This window comes from Tympanuchus pallidicinctus, unplaced genomic scaffold, assembly GCF_026119805.1.
Source record: "Tympanuchus pallidicinctus isolate F22 unplaced genomic scaffold, pur_lepc_1.0 scaffold6, whole genome shotgun sequence".
NCBI lineage: Eukaryota > Metazoa > Chordata > Aves > Galliformes > Phasianidae > Tympanuchus > Tympanuchus pallidicinctus.
Genome location: NW_026294780.1, coordinates 43,254,649 through 43,275,146, shown reverse-complemented (window position 1 = coordinate 43,275,146; position 20,498 = coordinate 43,254,649). Strand labels below are relative to the sequence as shown.

At 44.3% G+C, this 20,498-nt stretch overlaps 2 protein-coding genes across 3 annotated transcripts in view; both read right to left on the bottom strand.

Moving 5' to 3' along the window:
* The window catches only part of COG3 (component of oligomeric golgi complex 3), a 31,271-nt gene extending 21,946 nt beyond the window's left edge, over positions 1–9,325 (bottom strand). Inside the window, exons 1-7 of one of the 2 annotated variants that reach the window (XM_052664536.1) lie at positions 9,127–9,325; positions 5,594–5,740; positions 5,038–5,099; positions 3,120–3,285; positions 1,161–1,235; positions 949–1,041; positions 527–652 (exon numbers count right to left, since the gene is read on the bottom strand). In XM_052664536.1, coding sequence (XP_052520496.1) covers positions 527–652; positions 949–1,041; positions 1,161–1,235; positions 3,120–3,285; positions 5,038–5,099; positions 5,594–5,740; positions 9,127–9,291 — 834 coding nt within the window. In that variant the 5' untranslated portion in view covers positions 9,292–9,325. Of the gene's footprint in view, positions 1–526; positions 653–948; positions 1,042–1,160; positions 1,236–3,119; positions 3,286–5,037; positions 5,100–5,593; positions 5,741–9,126 lie in introns of those variants that run through there. The other variant, XM_052664537.1, reaches the window with a different exon arrangement.
* Positions 9,326–9,915: 590 nt separating this feature from the next.
* SLC25A30 (solute carrier family 25 member 30) lies at positions 9,916–18,884 on the bottom strand. The gene is made up of 10 exons (XM_052664611.1): positions 18,549–18,884; positions 16,639–16,717; positions 15,916–16,063; positions 15,071–15,165; positions 14,893–14,978; positions 13,837–13,932; positions 12,932–13,056; positions 12,206–12,344; positions 11,375–11,455; positions 9,916–10,804 (listed from the first exon to the last, which is right to left on the bottom strand). Exons 2-10 carry the CDS (start codon positions 16,700–16,702, stop codon positions 10,763–10,765), a joined length of 876 nt encoding a protein of 291 aa, XP_052520571.1. The 5' UTR covers positions 16,703–16,717; positions 18,549–18,884; the 3' UTR covers positions 9,916–10,762.
* Between the last annotated feature and the right edge of the window lie 1,614 nt (positions 18,885–20,498).

Sequence of the window (20,498 nt, the reverse complement as noted above, 5' to 3'; positions counted from 1 at the left end):
AGAACGTTTAAAACACTTGCATACGAGGCACAGCATTAGTTCTCACCAGCCTTTTTTCATCTCTTACAACATCTCTGTTGTCCTGCAATAACAAAACTCAACACTTGGCCACAACCAATTCTAGCAGATACAAACATTAGAAGTTTCAGAGAACTGAGCAAAACACCCACAAACTGAACATGGAACATGTTCAGCACCATTTAACCAACTTTACTCTGAGGGTATCCATCAGCAACAGCTTTCTTTAAAAATGTCTGCAGTCTCTCTTTCTTTGTTATCCTCTGATTCCCAGCTCTTGCATTAACCCTTGAATTATTCTCCACAACCTCCAAACCTGATCCCCCCAGTTCCATATTTCTGTCATGCACCCTTATTTGTCAACACAAACTGCAGCATGTATTGTGGCTGATTCAGAGCTACTGGGCACAAACCAGGCCAACAGGCAAAAAAACACTGAAGAAAACTACACAGTATTACACTACAGATTTCAGTACAGCTCAAGTTACCACTTACTGTTTCACCTTACCCTTTTCATTAACTGGTTTGTGAGGTTTTGCAGCGTGTTCACAGTGTATGTCTTGATAAGGTGCATAGCTTTCAGAAGGCATTGCTTGAATTTAGTCAAATATACAGGATAGTCTTTAAAATTTGGCTGAAAGAAATAAGAAATCCATTTGAAATAAGAACAGTAGAAGAATTAAAAGTTTATCAAAAATTAAAATACTATTTTACTAGCTAGAAATGATAATTTCCACACACTAACGGCAGCATTTTATTAAAATCAAGCAGAATATTAAGTATATATTCAGTAAAAAATTTTACATGCATAAATATAAACAGTCATCTCCTCATTCTTAGTGGCAGACAGAATATTCTAAAGGAAAATAAAACCTGCTTGAATAGTTGTGAAACTTAAGATTTGACTAAAAACAATTGAGAGTCACTTACATGGGATGAAATATATGCAATACAATCATCAAGCTTAGCCAGCATGGGAATGAATCCTTCACTGTTCACAGACAAGGTAGGGGAGTTCAGTTTCTTTGGAAAAAAGACAAAGTATCATTGCAAGAATCAATGCAACTTTGTTTTAGTGACAAAGCTCAAAAGATTTGTACACTTTCATTTACCAATGCTCTTAGCAGTGCAATAATACTTACTGTGTTGATGTTCTCCAGCTCATTGAAATACGACAGCTTCTGCTGGATGTTTTCAGCCAAGTCAACGAGTTCTGACTATTAAAAATAAGGAAAATCATTAAGTTAGCATGCAATTTTATATCTAAGAAACATTCAGCTTCCTTTTCTACAAAATTAAAACTTCAAATGCTCTCTGCACACATCAGTGTTAACCAGCTCCAAATTACCTGCACCCAAACACATACAATAAAAGATGAGGAATGCAGCAGTGTGTGCATGCTTGCTCTTCTCTTTCACACTTGCTTTCTCTCATATCAGAGAAAGACACATAACTTTCAAAAATGTCTGTTCTGTGGGTTTATCAGCATTCCATAGGTACTCCTGCATACACAAGCTGTGCTGTCATTAGTATTTCAGAGAACTCTAAGAGACCTGTATTACAGAATTGGAGCTGTTCAGAGTTCTCCTTTTTCCAGTTTTGAGTATCTCAAATCATTCACAAAAATGCAGAAAAAGTCAGAACTGATTTGCAGAGACATTAAATTTGAAGCTACTTTCTCTTTCAATACATTGATCCTGCTTCCATGAGCACTGAAGCAGCCCACACTACCCAGCAAATATATAGCAGGACAAAAGTTGTTGGGGCTATACACTGATGCACACATTATTTCTACTTGAACAAAAATCCCTCACCATGTACAAAATAGGGACTTTATACCAATTTAGACACTGTAGTTGCTGCTTCTAATTCTGACCTACATATTTAGGTGTGATTGTACCCCTCTACTCAGCTCCTGTGAAGCCCCAGCTGGGCTTCAACTGTGTCCAGGCCTGGGGCCCCCAGTACAGGAATGACATGGAGCTCTTAAGAGGGTCCAGAGAAGGGCCACTAAGATGATCAGAGGGCTGGAACACCTCTGCTATGGGGAAAGGTTGAGGGATCTAGGCTTGTTTAGCTTGAAGAAGAGAAGGCTCCAGGGAGACCTCACTGGGGACTTCCAGTACTTGAAGGGAGCATATAAACAGCAGGGGGAATGGCTGTTCACGAGGGTGGACAGTGATAGGACAAGGGGGAATGGTTTTAAACTGAGACAGGGGAGGTTTAGGTTAGACATTAGAAGGAAGTTTTACACCCAGAGGGTGGTGATGCACTGGAACAGGTTGCCCAAGGAGGCTGTGGATGCCCCATCCCTGCAGGCATTCGAGGCCAGGCTGGATGTGGCTCTGGGCAGCCTGGTCTGCTGGTTGGCGACCCTGCACACAGCAGGGGGTTGAAACTGGATGAGCATTGTGGTCCTTTTCAACCCAGGCCATTCTATGATTCTATGACTTAAGAACTTTCTTCTATCAGCTAACTTGAAAAGTGGTTCCATTCACAAAGATGCACTACTGTTGTAAGTGAAGATGAGAGCAGCACGTCCCCCAAAAAATTACTCATGTTTTTGTTCTCAGAAGAGATATCAAATCTTCTCTAGCATCCCTCTCCTACCAGGTACTTCTTTCTTTAAACATTTCAGCATAAGTAACAGATGAACTCCTACCTATGTGCTATGTCAGAAAAACAACAACGATTGAGACTAATTTTGGAGCAGGATCTTTACAAGTTGTAAGTTCTGAAGTAGTCAGACCTTGTTGCATGCTATATCATGTCTCAAGAAATCCTTGCACCACTGACATTCTAAAGCCTAAGAAAGCACGTTCCCTATATCACTGATGGAATAGTTCAAGCAGAGAAAGAAAATACCTGAGAAATAAGCTAGAAAATGAAAAAGAATATTTCTTCACAAAAACAGCTCAAAATATGTCTGTAAATGATAGGAATTATTAATTTCAACAAAGCTTGCTGTAAACACTGCAAATGTGGTCCAAAGCAAATGTAGGGATTGCCAGCACAGCTCACAAATCTCCTCAGCATAAGGAAGAAAACCTTTGGTGTACGGTAGATCAGAAGCTTCCAGTAAGCTTCCCAGCAAAGCTCACCTGCTCTTTCAAAAGCTGTTCACAGGCCTCATGCAGCGTTCCTGTCTTGGTGGACACAAAAAGATACTGTTTTTGCAGTGATTCCAGATGCTGAAGGGCACTATTGACATCATTCAGTATAGCATCGCACTGCTCCTGAAAGCCGGACAAGTAATCCCTCATCTGCCTAGAAAAAAGAGAATCATCAGGAAACAAGTAAAATTTCCCTTCCCACATTTCTAAATCCAACTGCCTACGTGGAAACTGGCCCTACCTCTCCTAGTGTCAATTTGTCTCAGGGAATAAAAGACTCACACCAAACAAGTGTGTATGTCAGGCAGATGTTTCACGGCCTCCAGAAATAAACTCTTGAAATAGCCACTGCAGTGACTCCACTGCCTTGGCATCCCTTACAGCAAAACTACAGAGAATGAAGCAACACACATTTCAGCTTGTCTACAGCATGCAAAGAATGTTTAGATGGACAACACAAATGTAGCAATTACTGCAGGCTACTGCTCACAGCTAAATTCTACCCACCTTGCTTCCACTAAGGCAATTTTCAGTTTCCATTTAGAAATGACTTTACCCTCCTAAAGTAGCTGCAGTCAACCAGAGAGTTAAAACTTAGCATGAGGATTGAAAGAGGCCTAAATGAAAAAGACTTTGTATCTAATGTCACCAAGCCTGTCTGAGGCTCAGTGATGACAAACTCTAATGTCAAGTGGACCGTTTGACTTAAACACCATTTCACATGAATGACTCCTGGTGTCAGCTAAAACTTCTGAGCTCTTCTTTACCACATACAAAGCAGCACGTAGATTCACAGCTCTGATTAGTCTCATGCAATCAGGCAAAGAACCACTTCTGCTCCTCTGGACTCCTGCAGATAATTACACATTGGCCACCCCACAAACCACTCTATGTTCGTGACACTGTGAGCATCTGCATGTCTTAATGTGAACAGGCCCACTGATATAGAGTGAGGCTGTCATTCTTTACATGTTTAATGATCTGAGCACAGACTTAGCATATGCTTAAAGCTCTGATTTTAGGAAATGCCACATCCAGGAATGTCAGAACAAGAGGAAGAGACAGAGCAAAGCTAAATGGAAAAACAAGAGGACTTCAGCATAATCTCTTTATAGCCAAGGGTAAGTTAAGTTTCAAATTGGGCCAGTTTCTGAAGAGGCCATCTGCAAATTTGGCTGAGCCATGCAGCCTTGAGGTATAACACTTTTGAGGTATGAAACAAAAGTCAGTGGGAAGGGCCTCTTCAGAGGCTGATGGAAAAGTCAGTTGGACAAAAATAGATGAGAATGGCATGCCTCAGAAGTGGAGCTGAATAAAGCGCCAAGGAATGCTGGCAATGCAGACACAACCTCACACATACAGTCATTGGTGAATGGTGACAGCAGAAATGACCACCACCACCATCTGTGGCCCAGAGCCTCCCTCAGAGAATGGCATTTCAACACCAGTGGCAGCAGAAAAGGCACAGGATAGCTCCTAGCATGCCTTTGTCTACAGCCTAGGTTGCCCAAGGAGGCTGTGGATGCCCCATCCCTGCAGGCATTCAAGGCCAGGCTGGATGTGGCTCTGGGCAGCCTGGTCTGGTGGCTGGCGACCCTGCACATAGCAGGGGGTTGAAACTGGATGAGCATTGTGGTCCTTTTCAACCCAGGCCATTCTGTGATTCTATGACTCCATGATTAATATACTTTTGGGCAGTTCCAAAGGAAATCTGTGTCTCTTAACTGTTCTGCCACACAGCAACAGCCTTAAGGATGGCAACAGCACATTCAGCCTTCGAAAGCATCAGCTGCTGCAGAATTACCCAGCAGGTGAACCTGCACATGTGTTAAGATTATATGGACACAGTTAAGTCCTTCAGGATTTAAGTTACTTACAACAAAAGGAACTGAGGAAGAACACGTACCTATACTTGGCACCTTCATCTTGATCCATCTGTGTCTGCAGCTGAGCAAACCAGGAGAAGAACTGGAAGAGATTTTATGGTGAGAACACCACACACCTCACACGCAATAAAATCAGTTACAAAAAGAAACCACCACACATTTATGAAATAGAAATTCAGGAGACGAGCTTTTGTTAAAAGCAGAGACATTCAACAACTTAATTATTAATCAAGAGAAAATACAACTCTAACACTGAACTAAAATGAAAAGGAGTGAACTTCATCTCTTCTTATTTGCACAAAGAACCAACAGAGCTGTCACACTAAAAACTGGGGGGAGCTGCCATTCTTGTACATTATGAGCCACACCAAAGATATACCCTACTCTCTAACATTCACTCAAAATGGAAAAAATATCCATTACTCAAAAGCTTAGACTTCAACAATGTTTTTCCCTCATGTTCCTTCACACATATTGAAAACAGACAAAAAAAAATTTAACATAGCCTCCAAGAAGCAGGAGACACAGATATTTAAAGGACCCTCTGAAGACTACTGGCTCCCCAGCATCATTTACCTGCTGTGCTGTTTCAATTCTTTCATTCTCCATCCCCAGCATGGCAAATCCTTTCAGGAGAACATCTTCCGTGGATTCTGGCACTGCAGCTGTCAGTGCAACAGACAACGACTGGGATGTCAGGCTGCATAAATCTTCAATGGGAAGCTGCTCACAAACACACAAAAACTTCAGTCAGACAGCTTAGAAGTTGGTACACCCAGCTCAAATACAGTAACACATTCCAAAGCTTCAATGTGAGAAAACTGCTGGCATTTACTTCTAGTGCAGGCACCTAAAATACTGCATGACAAACACAAAAGAAAGGATTTTTAGAAGAATAGTTCCTGTTGAACAGAAATTCTTACCCACCAGGATTATTTTTTTTCCTAAGCAATAAAAATATGGAAACAAGCAAATTGGGAGAAATCTTATTTGAATACTATTAGAGGCCATTAATCAGCTTATACACTGAGAACAGTTTAGCAGAACAAAGACTGCTCTGTGATCTTTGTTAGGATAAGACCTTTCCGATTCACTTGACAACTGAAGCATGTTTCCTAGTGATGAGAATAATATGAATAACGTAAAAGCAGAGAACAGTGTTAAAAACAACCTGGCAGCTCTCTGTAAGGTTGCTTACTCAGTAAAATGTTCATTACAATACCATTCTGGCTAAGAAAGAGCAACCAGGATTCACATGTTAAAAAACCAGGGTCTTAGGCCAAGGCTACATCAAAGGCAAGGGCCAAGGCCTTTGACATGGTCCCACACATTTCAGATGTGAAGGTTGGGCTATCAGGTAGATAAAGAATTGGTTGGATTGTCACCAGAGGGTTGATTGAAGCCAGAGGGTTGTTGCCAATGGCTTTAGGCCCAGGTGGAAACTGATCACAAGCAGTTTCTCACATTAAACTGTCTTGGGATCAGTGCTCTTCAACATCTTTACCAGTGACACAGACAGTGGCACTGAGTGCACCCTGATGATGACACCAAGCTGAGTGGTGTGGTTGACACAATAGAAGGAAGGAAGGGATGTCATCCAGAGGGACCTGAACAGGCTCAGAAAGTGGGCAAATGAGAACCTAGTGAGGGTCAACAAAGCCAAGTGCAACGTGTTGCATCTGGGTTGAGGCAATCCCAGATATGAGTACAGACTGGGAGAAGTCACTGAGAGCAGCCCTGTGGAGAAAGACTTGAGAATTCTGCTAAACACAAGGCAGCCCATAAAGCCAGCAGTATCCTGGGCTGAATCAACAGAGGGGTGGCAGCAGGGAGAGGGTGAGAGAGGGGATTGTCCCCCTCTGCTTTGCCTTTGTGAGGCTCCACTTGGAGTACTGTGTCCAGGCCTGGGGCCCCCAGCACAACAAGGATGTGGAGCTGTGGGAGTGGGTCCAGAGGACACAAAGATGCTCAGAAGACTGGAGAACTTCTGTGAAGAAAGGTTGAGGGATTTAGGTTTGTTCATCTTGAAAACGAGAAGACACTGCGGAGATCTCATTGCAGTTTTCCAGTAACTGAAGGGAGCTTACAAGCAGGAGAGGGATCAACATTCTATGCAGGTTTGATAGTTACAAGACAAGGGAGAATGGCTTTAAACTAAAAGAGGAGAGATTTACATTAGATGTTAGGAAGAAACTTCTTACTCAGAGGGTGGTGAGGCCCTGGCACAGGCTGCCCAGAGAAGCTGTGGGTGCCCCTTATCTAGAAGCTTTCAAAGCCAGATCAGATGGGATCCTGGGCAGCCTGATCTCATGGGCAGCAACCCCACCCATGGCAGGAGGGTTGAAAATAAACAGTCTATAAGGTCTCCTTCAACCTAAGCCATTCTATTATTAAAACACAGCCTGACTTATCTTGCTCACTATCTATATACCCTTTCCCCAAAATAGGCAGCTGGGGATTTTCCAGTGGCCACTACTGACCCTCCTTTTCCAACAGCTGAGGAGCTGCTGTCCTAACCCACTTCATTAAAAGCTAAAAACAGCCAGAGCCCTTAATGTCTCTGCATTCCCATTGTCCCAACTGTCAAATGTGTCACCTGTCTTGTTGCAAAACTGTTGGAGAGCCTTAAGAACACCCTCCAACAGCAGGACATCCTCCTAAAATCATTCTGGGTATCTGCCAGCTTTTACTCATGCAGTTACTGACAGCTCACATAAAAGAGGAAGCGGGAAGCATGAAATTTTACAGGTGTATTTCAGGAAGGAATTGGCTTACTCTCTCTCCTTTGTTACTGTAACCTTTCAAACACTTGCTGACAGCTAACTTGAATAGCTATATGGTATTATAACCTGTAAAATCATCTTCAAATAGGAAACTCTCACAGGAAATGTAAACAGAGAGAGTGGTGAGGTGCTGGCACAGGCTGCCCAGAGAGGTCGTGGATGCCCCATCCCTGGAGGTGTTCAAGGCCAGGCTGGATGGGACCCTGGGCAGCCTGGTCTAGTATTAAATAGGAGGGAGGTTGGTGGCCCTGCATTTGGCAGGGGGGTTGGAGATTCATGATCCTTGAGGTCCCTTCCAACCCAGGCCATTCTGTGATTCTGTAACTTTATTACCCTTTCACAGAGCCATTAAGGCTGGAAAACACCTCTAAAATCATCTAGTTCAACTGCTACCGCATCCCTGCCCACTCAGTAACCTATGCTCCTCAGTGCCACATCTGCACATTTCTTGAACACCCCCAGGTATGGCGACTGCACCACCTCCCTGGGCAGCCTGTGCCACTGCACCACCACTCTTTTGGAGAAAAGATTTTTCCTAACATCCAACCTGAACTTTCCCTTGTAGACACAGCAGCAGGCGAGCATTCATAAATAACTCATTGCTTTACCAGAGCCTGACATTTTATAACTGGGTAGGAATACACATCTTCCATGGCAACAACAAATCACTGAGCTTCTAAATGCCGTTCCTGTATTGATGTTGCCTGCTGGAGCAGTCGGAAATTGTGCAAATGAATAGAGCTAGGCTCTCTGTCAGCCGTGTCTGATGGAAGGACCAGAGGCCATGGGCACAAACTGGAGCACAGGCGGTTCCCTCTGAACACCAAGAGCCCTCCTATGCTGTGCAGTGACGGAGCACTGGCACAGGCTGCACAGAGGCTGTGGGGTCTCCTCCCTGGGGATCTCCCAGAGCTGCCTGGATGTGGCCCTGGGCACCTTGCTCTGGGTGTTCGTGCCGGAGCAGAGAGGCTGGAGCCGAGGGACCCAGAGTGCCCTGCCAGCCTCAGCCACGCCGTGGTTGTGTACCAGGAACTGACAGCGGTGACAGCACCTATGAACCGGATCAAAACCAGAGGCCACAAGAAACGCAGCTCCACGACGATGAACCGAGGGCTCAGGAGGACGCCCTGCGGCCACGCAGGTTGCTGGGACGTGACGGGAGCGGCTGCTCAGCTTCGCTGCGAATCCCACCGGCCCGGAGCCGGCCCGCCGTAGGGCCCAGCGGGCACACCGCAGGCCCGGCACCGCCGCGTAGGAGCCGCGCTGAGGCCGGACCCGCCGACGTGGCGCCGCGCTTCCCCCGCCCAGGCCGCGCCGCCGCCTCACCTCGGGCGGCACCGGCAGGTTCTCGGCCGCCGCCTTCAGCTCCAGCACCGAGTCGGTCTGGCGGTCGCTCAGCGGCGCAGCGGGGTGCGGGCGGCGATCCCAGAGGCTCAGGCGGTCCCGCGACTCCCTGCCCGCCGGCTCGAGGGCCGCTAGCGGCTCCTCCATGCTGACGGCGGCGGACGGGACGGGACGGGACGGAGAGGGGGGCGGAACGCGGCGGCGCTTCCGGGGGCCGGGCCGGGCCGCGTGGCGAGGAGGGAAGGAGAGAGAAAGCGAGCGGGCGCCCCCTGCCGGCGGGGAGGACGACGCGGGAAAGCCCAGCATAAGGGAGCCTTGCACAGGGGAGCCCGGAGGCTGCGGGGTTCCTGCTTACAGATCTCCCAGAGCCATAGAATCATAGAGCCACGAGGTTGGAAGCAACCTGTAAGACCATCCAACCATCCTCCCATCACCTCTGCTACCACAAGCACTAAACCAAATCTCACAGCTCCTCATCCAGACGCCTCCTGAACACTGCCAGGGACGGCGACTCCACCACCTCCCTGGGCAGCCATTGCAGTGCCTGACCACTCTCTGGGAGCAGTTGTCCTTCCTCAGGTCTAACCTAAACCTCCTCTGGTACAACTTGCGGCCATTTCCCCGGGTCCTGGACACCCTGCTCTGGCTGTCTCTGCTGGAGCAGAGGGACCCAAGTGTTAGGAATGACCCTAAGGTACCTAAAGAGCTACCCTCCACCCCTCCCGCCCCCCATTGGAATAGATGTGAAAGCAGTTTAGTGCCACTACCTGGTTATTTCAAAATCTTTAATACACATAATAAAAGTTAGACATAATTTGTACAAAAGTATTTACAAATATTTCAATTGCAGCGTGGCAACAACTACAGTGAAGATGAATGTGAGCAGATACACAAAACCCATCTGACCTGAGAAATGGCCTCGTATGCTATTAACAACCCACCTCCTAACCATGAACTTGTGGTGGGATGCCCATCCACAGGGCAGCCAGAGTGAGCACAAGCCCAGGGGGAAGAGTTGCCTATCTGGGTTATTACTTGATGGATAGGGTCTTCAGACACTGGGGATTTCATAGAAACATGAAGGTCAGAGAAGACCTCCAAGACCTTTTCTAGGGTTAGTGGCTATTTTGGAGAGGTACAAAAATTCTCTGTGGAAGTGTCTGCTTTTGGAGGCTGTGTTTTGTTTTCATAGTAGGGAACCAGCCTTTTGGGGGTGCTATGTGGGGGAATATTGCTTTTTGGTGGCTGGCCTTTTAGTGGTTCCTATTTTAAGGCACAGATGGCATCCCTTCCAGGCTGCTCCAGCCTTTTGGAGGGGGGGGACACCTATGTGGGATGTCAGCATTCTCAGTTGTTGCTGATTCTGTGAGCGTCTCTGCCATTTGGCATTGCTGTTTTTGGTGTTTTCTTTTGGTTCAGACTCAAAAATAGTGCACATCATCCACTTAATCACGTGAGCAAGCCACTGTGTCAAAGAAGCCAGAGTTTGCAGAAGTCACTTCACTTCTAGATGGCTCTCCTCCAAAGTCTTCTGATTACCTCTTCCTTGGATCTACTCAAGGTAACTTGCAAGTTGCTCTAAAGCCAGTGAGCTGAATTCAGTCTATGGGTCAGGACATCACAAGTCTAATTTCTTCAGCTGTTCATATGTCACAAAGAACTGAAACAATTGTTAAGGAGAACTGTTTCTTGTTCACACAGTGAAAAATAGTTACGTTTATCAAACTTCCTTCCACTGCTACCTCCTTCCTTTATACAGTGTTGATTGTTGGTAGTACTACATAATACAATCAAACTTGCTTTCAGAGAACTGCTGTATGTGGAGAACTTCAAGACTAGCTATGCCAATGGTTCTCCCAGCCCTGTTCCTAAGAATCTTGGAAAGAGAATAAGAGGCAGGAGACCCCTGAGACTTTCTTCTCTGCTTCAATGAACTGAAGTAGGTTTGCTCATGGGAACAGCATTACTATTGCCAGGTCACTTTCTGCAGGGCTCTGATTAGCAGGCAATAAAACACTAGAGAAAGTTGAGTTAGACTAAGATACATGGAAAAAGACTTCAAAGTGCAACTGTGAATATATATATAAAATATATATACTGACTGACTGGGAGCAGCTGACTAAGGAAATGATCCACCAGATGATGGCCCATTAAGGAAAAGTACTCTGACAACTTCTCAGTACCTGTTGCAAGGCTAGCTTAGTCTGTTTGGCACACCTTTAAAGGATACAATGATATTCCAAGGACCAAGTCTTAACCAGTTCGGCCAAAACCCTTTATAGAGTGCAAAGAAGCCCTCGTTCTTCAAGGTCTGGAAAACAAAACAGAACACATTTATGTAACTCAATCAGTGAGGAAAATTAGAAGTGATGAAGTATGCACATGACCCTCCCATTTCTTGCTTTAGACCCAGAGGTAAAAACAGGATCACCAGACAAAGGGGAACACAGCCTACTCTCAGCCTCTATGAGAGTACCTACTGCGAAAGGAAGATGATAAAACCTGTGTGTTCAAGCACTAAAAACTGCAGGTTTCTTTTCCCAGGTCAAACATACCCTAACTTATCTGCTTCCAGGGTGCTGCAGTAAGCCTGTAATAAGAAAATCTGAGCCAAAAGATACGTTTCAGCTCTTCCCTGTTGCTCACTCCTACTTGACTGGAAGGTACCTAGGATGGCAGCCATCCCTATGGCACAGCCATACAAACATACCGCCAAGCAAAAAAGGATAGTGGTATTTTTGTTATGAAATAGTTTTCAAATACCTTGCAGAAGTCACATCCCTAACTTCCAAACTCTGTATAAAGTAAAAAACAATGCTGCTAAGTAGACTTCTCATCTAATTACTGAAAACTGTTCACTGTATGTACACCAAGCTAGCTGTTTTTCTGACCCACCACAACAGCAGCTGCTTTTCACACCAAGCATAGAGGCAGTGCAGCCCTCTTGAGCATACAGAAGTTACTTGGATTAATTTCTACATGAACTCAGAATTTCAAGTTCTACACCTACGTTATTGTCCAGGCACCAGTTTCTACTGAAGATGATATGCAAGCTACTTACTTGCAACAAGCAATCCAAAGTACCCTTGTAGTTTGAGTGCCCCCCATTTGGATGGCTCGCCTGATTCATCATGCGTGTTCTCACCACATCAACTGGGTTGGATGCTAGGGCTCCAGCTAGCCCACAAGTAAAACTCGAGCTGAGAAAAGACAGTTTTAACAGAGTTTGACCTACCATGCTTACAAGCAAGCACAAAAGAGGAAAAAAAATAAAAATAAAAATAAAAAAAAGAAATCAACCCAGCCTCTCACAGAAAGAAGCGTCAAATCAGCACTTCTGATGCTTATTTAAAACAAAAAACAACAAGCCAACTGATGTGAAAATCACTTCTTGTTTACAATGCCTAATCTTCAAAGATTTCATATACACACCCTATACAAAGACACTTTTTACAGATGTTTGTACCTCTTCAAATAAGAATTATTTGACTTGAACTTCCCCAAGTTCAATTTTCAAATCTTCATGGTTCAGGCCATCCACAAAATAGAATTCCATATTCTAAAGAAAGTTAAAGTCAGATCCTAAATAAACTTCCATATTACGTGTCATTTCAAGTGCTATCACACTGAAAAGCATAAACACACCAGAAATATAGTTACATTTAGGCTGATTGGGCAGAATAGGATTGGTATCTTCTCAGAAGGGAAATAATATAAAATAAAATCAGGATTAATTCCACACAGCCAGTGGTGAGCTACGGGAGCAAATTTAATTAGACAAACTTACAGGAAGTGAGTATACACTGTGTCTCCCATATATCCAGACATGATTATTTGCTTCTTGGTGAAGTCATATACTGGTAATTCCACTCCAACAACTAAAGCAGCTCTCTGTGCTGTCAGAGATACCCCCTGAACAGTTTAAAACGAAAACAAAAACATAATTCATCTTCACGCACCATCAGAAAATATCACCTTTCCTAGTACAAAGCAAGAAATCACAAATCTGTCAGGTACTTCCCAGAATAAAGGTTGATTTCTGCTGCTTCTTGCTACTCCACCTCTCTGCTTAACCTCTAAATTTACATCAATGGTCAACTAAGATCTCAGAAACAGTTGCCCTTAAAACTAAATGCAAAATTAACAAGTAGGGGAAGATGGGCGGAAAAGCAAAACAGATGGAGAAGCTTTTAGGAAACCATTTCTATTTTCCAGCTGTTTCAAAACAAGCTTTCGTTAGTTACTGACAGTAGGCAGTAAAACAGACAACCTACAAGACTGAGTACAAGAAATCCTGAGCTAGAGAACTTGAATGTTTGTGATTTGTTTTATTTTCATTGGTGAGTTTCTGGGTGCTTTTTTTTTTTTTGTTTGGCTGATTTTTTTTTGTTGTTAACATCATAGAATACAGTCAAGATATTTTACAAAGCAAAAACAAGCCCTAGAAGCATTCACCCTAACTTAAGTCTTTTTTTTTTAAATGTTTTTAAAATAAGACTCGACTAGTGGTTGAATATAAGACTGGTAGAAATTCTTTGTTAAAAGTCACTGAGACACCAGGAGTGAAATAGTGAAGACAAACCACATGCATCTTAGCTACCTGCATATCCATGTTCTGCTTGAGAATACTCTGGATGAAATACAGTTGAGCAAAGTGTACTGAAAACACAGGATGTGGTTTGAAACACTTGCCTTCCATAATCCTTTAGTTCCTTCGTTTTGATAGATCTGGATAAAGTTGCACATCATTCCTCCTTGAATCACACTGCCTTGGGCTTGCATTCTGATCTGATATTATTTGAAGACCAAATTAGAACATTTTTCAATCAGAAGACCAATAACAGTTTAAGATAGTTTTAAAAAACACAGCAAGTTGCAGTCTCTGAAACAAGAAGGTCAATTTCTCTGAATACAAATTGATAGCTGGCATTACCACGATGCTAATTTTGAATCAGTATGAGGTGTAGTTTTTAGCTGCATTAAATCACCTCTATTTCTGTACTTGGACATTACACCATTTAGATTACACAGGCAGGTGGCTCCTGCAAGATGTCCCTTACAGTGCTCTCATAAGAACATCTCAAAAATGGAAAGTAAAAAGATGAAGATTTGGGCTCCTAATCATACAGCTGGTGATCACTCTGCCCTCTCATCTGCTGAAATCTCCCTCCAGGCCTCTCTACCCTTGAAGGATTCCACCGCTCCCCGTCATTGCAGATCAGAGTTGCTTACTGTGCACTCTACTGTATCCAGATTATTTATAAAAATGTTGAAGAGAACTGGTCCTAAAATTGAGCTCTGGAGAAACCCACCATGACTGGTCAGCAGCCTCATGGAACCCTATTTAGAACCTTGTGAGTGCAACCCACCTGCCAACTGTTCACCCATCCCGTTATGCACTTGTCTGGCTAAACATTTTGGCTCATGATACCACGGAAGACAGTATTGAGAGCTTTACTGAAATCCAAAGAGAGCCAAATACAGACACCACGTTGGGAAACAATTAATTGATGCTTTGTTTAAAGCACAAGCTTCCATTAGAAATGCCTTTAAATAACCACACTAGGCTAGGAAGGATGAATTTCACAGTGCTTTTAGGAAACACACTTCTCAATTATAAGCAGAAGAATTTTCTTTTTCATTAGTGGTGACCATTAAGTCAAAGGAGATTCTGCAAATCCTCAACGGAAAGAAAGATGATGCTAAGGACAAATTTCATATGCATTACAATTACAAATACATAATTACCTTTAAGACATCTGTCGGGTTGGCAATAGATGATGAAATTACTCCCGAAAGAATGCCACACAGAACATTTATCATCAGAGTTTCATCTACTCCATGAAAAAAAGAAAGAAGTTTAGCTGCACATTTACAAAGCCTGAAACCTCCCAAGAAACTAAACAGCCACACACAAACTGCTCACCTTCTGGATGTTCAACAAACATTCTTTTTAAGCTCTGGTAAGTGCCTATTTTTATAGTTCCATATGAAGCCTGGCGTAACATTGCAGGCGCAATCCTGTAAAAATGGGCAGTGATAATATTTATGCTCAGATTTGAGATAGTCTGATTGACAAATACTCTTCTGTAAAGTGGGAGACTGAAGGCAAGCTAGTGACCAAAGGCTTGTTCATTTAAATCTATACTTTAATCCAGACAAAAAAAAGGTGTTTTTTTTTTTGTTTGGTGTGGGATGGGGAGGCTTGTTTTGAGTTTTAGTGAGTGTATGTTTATCGTTTTAATAAAGACTGCAAGAGCATAAATGAACTGTGGGAGGATTACTTCCAGAGCATGCCTTGAACTTTGATCAATAAAATAGCTGGCAAGCTTGCCTCAAATAGCTGCAAATTACATCCATGCTACTTACACCTTTTAAAGAAAAACATGCATAGTTACATACATGCCAAAGTAAGAAAAAGTAAACTAACAAGAGTTAAGCTCGATTTTCTCCAGATGAATAACGAAACCACTACAGAAGCACTGCATAGGCAGAAGAACTGTAGCATCATTCTATAAAGTAATGTTATGCTTTGCTATACAATTTCTCAAGTAGGTCATTACATTAAAAAAAAAAAAAGCTACCAAGCTACCAAATGCTAAGAGCAGAGCCTGAAGTAATTAAGCTTGGGCTTTCAAATTGCAGACTGAGAAGAACAGCACATCTCCTCCAATTACCTTATCAACCTGAAACCCAAGAGTCTAACCACAATGGGTTTATACTCATCAATAGACTGGTCAGAAGATGCTACTGCAACTCAATTTGTATTACCCAGAGTATAAGGCTTTCAATCCTTCTTCTCTGAATATTCTGACCAGGGCATGCATCATTCCTCGGTAGCGGATCTCTTTATATTTGGCATCATTAACTTGACCTTGAATTTGCAGACGTGTTTTAGTCAGATCAATTGGGAAAGTACCTTGAAGAAAAAAGACAAACAGAAAAGCTAAGCAAGTGCTCACCTAAACAAAGGAGACAAAGAAGACGAGATAAGAAACACCAGCCTTTATTTCATATCACCATATATAAAAATGCTCCTGAAAAGAAAAGCATATGATCTGTTTTATCAAGACTCTACTAAAGCAGTTCATTTTAGTTCATCACCCCTTTCCTTCTAGACAGCTTGTCAGAAGCCCTCCCTGCTTCCCATCCAACTATTTCATGTTCACTGTGTTTACAGGTAACAACAGCTTTACTCGCCTTCCCTTGCAAAATAAGAGCTATGTATATCTACCATCAGATCAATACACTCCAAGAACAGAATCCAAAGACAAATGTCATATTAAAACAAGACATGGATATGAGTGTACAGACAGAAGTGTTTTTAAACCAAAGTTCTGAGCAACTGTTCAGTCAGTCCTGAAGAGACACTCTCCTGCTGTATGCTAGAGAATATCATGTAAGACCACATCCCTGATAGCACAGAACCAAGCACATACTAAAAGGCACTATATCTGAGCTAAAGGAATCACAAAGAGTTACAGAAATGCTTACCACATTCTGCAGTGATTGATGCTAAGCCTCCATAGAGAAAGGGCTTCCAGCTCAGTGCTGACATAACTACCTCTTCTTTCTGTGAAAGAGATGATTTAAAGCTTCAACAAATAAAACCAGTATTACATAAATATATATGCTAACTTTTTATTAAAATGTTGAGCCTTGGCCATTTAAAATGGACCTATCAAATAGCTAAGGGTTAAACCATTCAGTACCTTTGACAATGACAAGGCAGGAATACTGAATAAAGGCACCTGGATTCAAGCCTGTCCTTCTGATATATAGATATCTGGGCAATCATTATAATCATCATAAAAGAGGAAGAGTTTGCCTCTCAGGCATGTGTAAGGCTTTCCACAGTCAGAAGCCTGCTCCAATTCAGACATCAGTGAAGAGAATTTGCCAAAGTGACCACAAATCCTAATGAACTATGGCATATGCTTTGCAAGGTGCTCAAGTCATCCAGCCTTCTTGGCAAGGAGCTTAAGGCTGTAAAAACAGCCTGGCCCAGCCTTCCCCCAAACCAGCAGGTGTCTCCACAGCTCCTATTTTATCTTCCTTGTAACATGAAGACTTTCTACCCCCATTTCCTATGAGAGCCTCCTAAACCTTGACTCTACAGCACCCTTTGCCAGTTAATTTCGTGGAATAACTGCATTTGAAAGCTCTTCCCTCTTACTTTGTTTACTCACCTGCATGGCCCAGTTGGAAAACATCCCCAAGAAGCCAGGTATTTAGCACTGGCTGTTGTAAAGATTAACCTGCTTCGGCAACTTCCTGCCTCTGAAAGTGCTGTTAACCCAGTGTATGAGTGAAGCTTGCAGAAGTTGTAGACACTTTGCATGCTTGATAGTTATTGCAGCCCTAACTTCCCTTATTTCCTATTTATTTAACGAGGAAGGTACCTAGTTCTTCAGTCTTCTGACACAATATAAAGAAACTCAAAGCAGAGAAGACCAAATAATTCTGCCACTGAGCCCAGAGCAATCCAGCTCTTACCCTTTAGGATTGTACAGAGCACCTCAAGTGTGAAAATAAAACTAAAGGCACATAAGGTCACCCTTTATCCTGCCAAAACCAGTGCAGGTCAGATGAGGAACCACTAGCACAGCCGCTACCAGGAAAGCAGCAGAGCCACACGGTGCCAGCGAGCACACAGCCAGCTCCAGGTTCCTCACATGCCTCTGCAGTACCATGATTAACAGCTAATCAATACTTAATTAACAGAGACAAACCCAAGCTCAGTTTCCCCATTATCACCACAGAACTCCACCTTTGCTTTTGGCACTTCATAGACAAAATTGAAGTTTACCACTTCACCTTTTCCCCAGCCCAGGACACAACCAGACATGTTTCACTTCTGACAAACACCACAACGCTGATAGCAATCCAAAATCTGCCCGTGCTTCTGCAGGGGCTGCATTTCACCCCGTCTAAGCAACCGGCACACTAACACGGTACAGAAGTGCACGAGCACTGCCAAATAGAGGCTTATATGCGCACAGAGATACCAAGCTTTAGTTTTGATGTACGCATAGGCTACCCTAATGCAGAAACTTCACAGCCCTGCTCCCTGGTCGTACCCCGACATTAACCTCGGGGTTAAGGCTGTGTGCTGCTGCCAAGGTCTGCGCTTGTGCAAGGCACGCAGCACGTCTCCTGCCGCTACACAGAAGCTCCTCCACGTGCCTTTCCCCTCATTCCTGCCCTGCATCCTCCTTCCAGCTTTCTGTACTTCTAGGAAGAGACTGGAGCAGGATGGAACCCCACGGGTCCACTCGGCCCGTCTACCCCAGCTGATGTGTTGAGTTCTCGCTTTGCTTCTTACTCAGTTCCTTCTGCACGCTGACAGAAGAACAGGAAGCTTCCTCAAGAAATTCACATCACACGCACGAATGGAAAAGTACCTGAAATCCGACTCCAGACGTAAGACGAACGGACGCCTTCAGCTTTTCGATTAAAAAACGCGGCCGTGCTCAGCGCACCGCCGCTACCCGAACGTCAACAGGAACGCGGAGACGACACCCAAAGGAACGCGTGCTGGGTTAGCAGGAAACTTCCTGCATACTCGTCTTCCAAAACTCACAAGTAAACTCGATTGCAACAAGATGCCTGCGACACATCGCCCAGCTCGGCGAACGCACCGAGAAACAGCGTGCTGCCGACAGCACAAGCGCTACAGACCTCCGCACCGCTGCTCGCACGGCCCCGCCCCGCACCGCCGCGCTCCGGCTTCAACGCGCAGCCCCGCCCTGAGGGGGGGAAGCTGTGAGGAAGCGGGGTTAAAGGGGCCGCGGGGCGAGGCTGTGGGCGCCGCGCTGTCGTGCGAGGAACGGAAGGCAGCGAGCTGTGGGAGATCCGCGACTGGAAGAGGAGGGTATAGCCAGCAGGGCGAGGGAAGTGATCCTGCCCGGATTCGCAGACTGCAATCTCCTTTGAAGGAGCACTTCAGCTCCAGCTTGACCTTAATTTGTCCCTGAGTTGCAGGTTGGAAGGGACCTCAAGGATTATGAATCTCTAACCCCCCCTGCCACACACAGGGCCACCAACCTCCCCATTTAATAGTAGACAAGGCTGCCCAGTGCCCCATCCAACCTGGCCTTCCTCCAGCCTCTCTGGACAGCCTGTGCCAGCACCTCACCACTCTCTCAGTTACTCAGAACATTCGGATGAGTCCTCTCAATAACCTCTTTCCGTGTAGTTTCAACCCAGTTCACGTTAGAAGATACCGTAATGCTTTCATCAACAGCCAACAGGCTGATTTTGGCTAGCTGCCTCAAGCCTGACATCAGTGCCGTATCAGCAGCTGGCTTTGGTGCCCAGCATCTCTTCACGTGCCTCTGTGTGCCCCGTGTGCTGCTGGTCACACACCCTCACCATGGCTTTGTCCCACAGCCAGTTCCTGTCTGCTGGACTGTGTCAGGGTTGAGCTTTGGTTGATTGGTTCCCAGGCACCTGACTTTTCTGTTTTCCTCGTGTTCTTTATATTTGTTTTGTAATCAAAACACCCTCAGAGTATCCTGCCCAAGAGCTCTGCTTTTTGTGTTTTGATTCTTGTTTCACTGTATTTCCCCTGCTCCTCACAAGGGGAAATCATTCCCCTTCTGCTCTCTGTGGCTGTGAGGATAGAGTTTTACCTGGTGTTCTACTGCTTGAATGAATGGTAGTGAAGTGATCCAGATGGTTTTGGTCGTTATCATAGAATCACAGAATCACAGAATGGCCAGGGTTGAAAATGACCACAATGATCATCCAGTTTCAACCCCCCCTGCCACGGGCACACAGCTGCCAATCACTACACCTGGCTGCCCAGAGTCACATCCAGCCTGGGATTACACAGCCTGGCTTGTTGTTTTGTCACCACTGGAGAGTTTCCTTTGTCCTTGTAAACTTGCATCATCATCAGTGAGATCATTCATTTGCTTTGCTGTGAATGAAGTTTTGGTAAATGCACAGCCTACGGAATATCTTTTTCGTAATGTTTTCCAGTAATATGCACTTTTTCTACTCTGATTGTCACTGCAGACATTGTAACGCTGAATTGTGGAGGTTATAAACAGATTGCTCAGTATTTCCAACACCTCTGAGCATGGAAGCAGTTCCAGAAGCAGGGAAATCACAGAAGATGATTTTTGATCAGTATATGCACAGCCTCTGGGAGAGGAGCATGAGCAAAGAGAGATCAATGAGGTATACCATATAGGTGACCTTATTCTCTCTGTACTGGCTGGCTCAGAGTACAGGCATTTAAATGGTCTGGTTAAAGACTTCGTGGGGCACAGGCTCCTGCATCTCCATTAAGTTTATCTGAGCAGAGCTCATTCAATTAGCCTAGCAAGTCTTTAATCAGCAAAGAT